The following is a 2,457-nucleotide window of genomic DNA, read 5'->3' on the forward strand; positions in this document are numbered from 1 at the left end:
GCCACTACATTCCTCCATGGCACAGGTTTAATTTGTGTATACAAATTTAATTTGCGGTCCATGGGAAAAGCCGTTTTAACGATGCGTCCTGCCCAACTCTTCGAAACGCCGGTGTTAAAACGGGGGTAGCTGATGAAGGAAAATGTTCTCTATGTGGCTTGTGTGTTTTCTGTACTCTGGTTATTATTATTTTCTTGTCTACGTTTTGTTTGCAATGTCCTGTACCCAGATATGCACCTATATATACAGGTAGACGTAGGTATGCACATACCTGTACGTATATATGCATATACTCATTTATTATTTGTTTTTATATATTTATATATATATATATATGTACAGTAGAACCTCACAGTACAAGTGCACCACTGTACAAGTAATTTACTGTATGAGCCGAGGCTCGTGTGAATTTTTGTCTTGAAGTATGAGTGGAAATCTGCAGTATGAGTGAATTTCATATAAGTGACTGCTAGTTGGCACAGTGCTCGCACATGCTCTCCCAGTAAGTGCAATCTCCACTCATTCAGTCCATGTGTTTATCTCACTGTAGCACCATCCCTATTGTGTTTTTCCCAATGATTGTGTTTAGTTTCACATATTTTTGCTATTAATTTATAATAATTAGTTGTGTTAGCCATGGATCCTAAGAAGGTCAGTGCAAAGGACAGTGTTGAGAAGAAGGAAACGCTGATTATAATAGAATTGAAGAAGGAAATCATTGATAAACATGAGGGAGGAGTGCATATAATGGATGTAGCATGTCAATATGACCAAAGAATGTCAACAATCTATACAATCCTGAAGAAAAAGGATGAGATCAAGGCCATTACAATAGCAAAGGATGTCACCAGGCTCTCTAAGCAATGCATATCTGTCCACAAAAGGATGGAAAAATTGCTTCTCTTGTGGATCAACGTAATGCAATTCACAAGGGATATGATTACAGAGACCATCATCTGCAAGAAAGTACGGGTGCTATATGGGGATGTCCTGAAGCAGAATCCTGGAGTATCGATGGAGGAGACATCAGCAGATGCATTTCAGGCCAGTCACAGCTGGTTTGATAATTTCAAGAAGAGGACAGGTGTTCATAGCATTGTCAGGTATAGAGAAGTGGCGAGTTCTGGCACGAAGGCAGTTGAAGATTTTGTGCGTGAATTCTGTCAGCTCATCGCAGCCGAGGGGTACATTGCACAACAGGTGATGAAACTGGGCTGTTTTGGAAAAAATGCACAGAAGAACTTACATGACTACAGAGGAGAAGAAAATGCCAGGCTACAAGCCTATGAAAGATAGGCTAACTCTTGCCCTTTGCGCCAATGTGAGTGGAGACTTGAAGATTAAGCCACTCCTTGTCTATCATTCTGAAAACCCATGAGCGTTCAAGTCACACAAAATCATGAAGGAGAAGCTGCATGTCATGTGGAGAGCAAACGTTAAAGCCTGGGTCATCAAGCAATTCTTCTCCAAGTGGGTCAACCTTGTCTTCAGACCAGCAGTGAAAAAGTACATTCTGGTGAATAGTCTTCCTCTCAAGGCCCTCCTCATCCTCAACAATGCTCCTACTCACTCTCCTAACCTCAACGAATTTAAATTTATATAAGTTCTGTACCTTTCATGCAACACCATCTCTATCTTGCAGCCCATGGACCAACAGGTAATTTCTAATTTTAAGAAATTGTACACCAAACACCTGTTTCGTCGGTGCTTTGAAGTCACTGAAAATACAAATCTAACCCTTCATGAGTTTTAGAAGGAACACTACAACATTGTAAACTGCCTGAAAATCATTGATATAGACTGGCAGGGTGTAACAAGGAAAACGCTGAACTCTGCATGGAGGAAACTGGTCTGACTGCGCATCCGAAAGAGTCTTTAAGGGGTTTGTGTCTGAGACACCTGTTGTTGAGGAGATAGTGTCTCTTAGCAAGTCCATGGGTCTCGAAGTTGATGATGGGGACATTAATAATCTCATCGAGGAACACTCAGAAAAGCTGATGACAGATGAACACCTGCAGCTTCAAGAGCAGCAGCATTTGGATGCAGTGGAAGAGATTGGTTGCCTGGAGGAGGACAGTGTAGCAGAGAATGCTATCTTTATGAGTTGGCAAAGTGGCAAAGTGGCAAAGTGGCAGTATGTTTCTGAATTTGTAGAAAAATATCATGTATATGTATGTATGTATGTATGTATGTATGTATGTATGTAAGTATGTATGTATGTATGTATGTTTGTATGTATATATATGTATACACACACACACACACACACACACACACACATATATACACACACACACATATATGGTATTAATTCTATTTGACTCTTTTGCTGAACCACTAAGTTATAGGGACATAAACACACCAACACCAGTTCTAAAGTGGAGGTAGTGGGACAAACACAGATACAAAGAGAAACAGATTTATAAATATAAATGTATAAAGAGAAACATAGATTTA

General features: G+C 39.9%; 1 protein-coding gene across 1 annotated transcript in view; it reads left to right on the forward strand.

Annotated features, from left to right (window-relative positions):
• Nucleotides 1-1,934: 1,934 nt before the first annotated feature.
• Nucleotides 1,935-2,457, forward strand: part of LOC106883923 (histone-lysine N-methyltransferase SETMAR-like) — a 4,497-nt gene continuing 3,974 nt past the window's right edge. The window contains exon 1 of the mRNA XM_014935064.1: nucleotides 1,935-2,103. Within this exon, the coding sequence (XP_014790550.1) occupies nucleotides 1,935-2,103 (169 nt within the window). The remainder of the gene's footprint in view (nucleotides 2,104-2,457) is intronic.

This window comes from Octopus bimaculoides, chromosome 9 (assembly GCF_001194135.2).
Source record: "Octopus bimaculoides isolate UCB-OBI-ISO-001 chromosome 9, ASM119413v2, whole genome shotgun sequence".
NCBI lineage: Eukaryota > Metazoa > Mollusca > Cephalopoda > Octopoda > Octopodidae > Octopus > Octopus bimaculoides.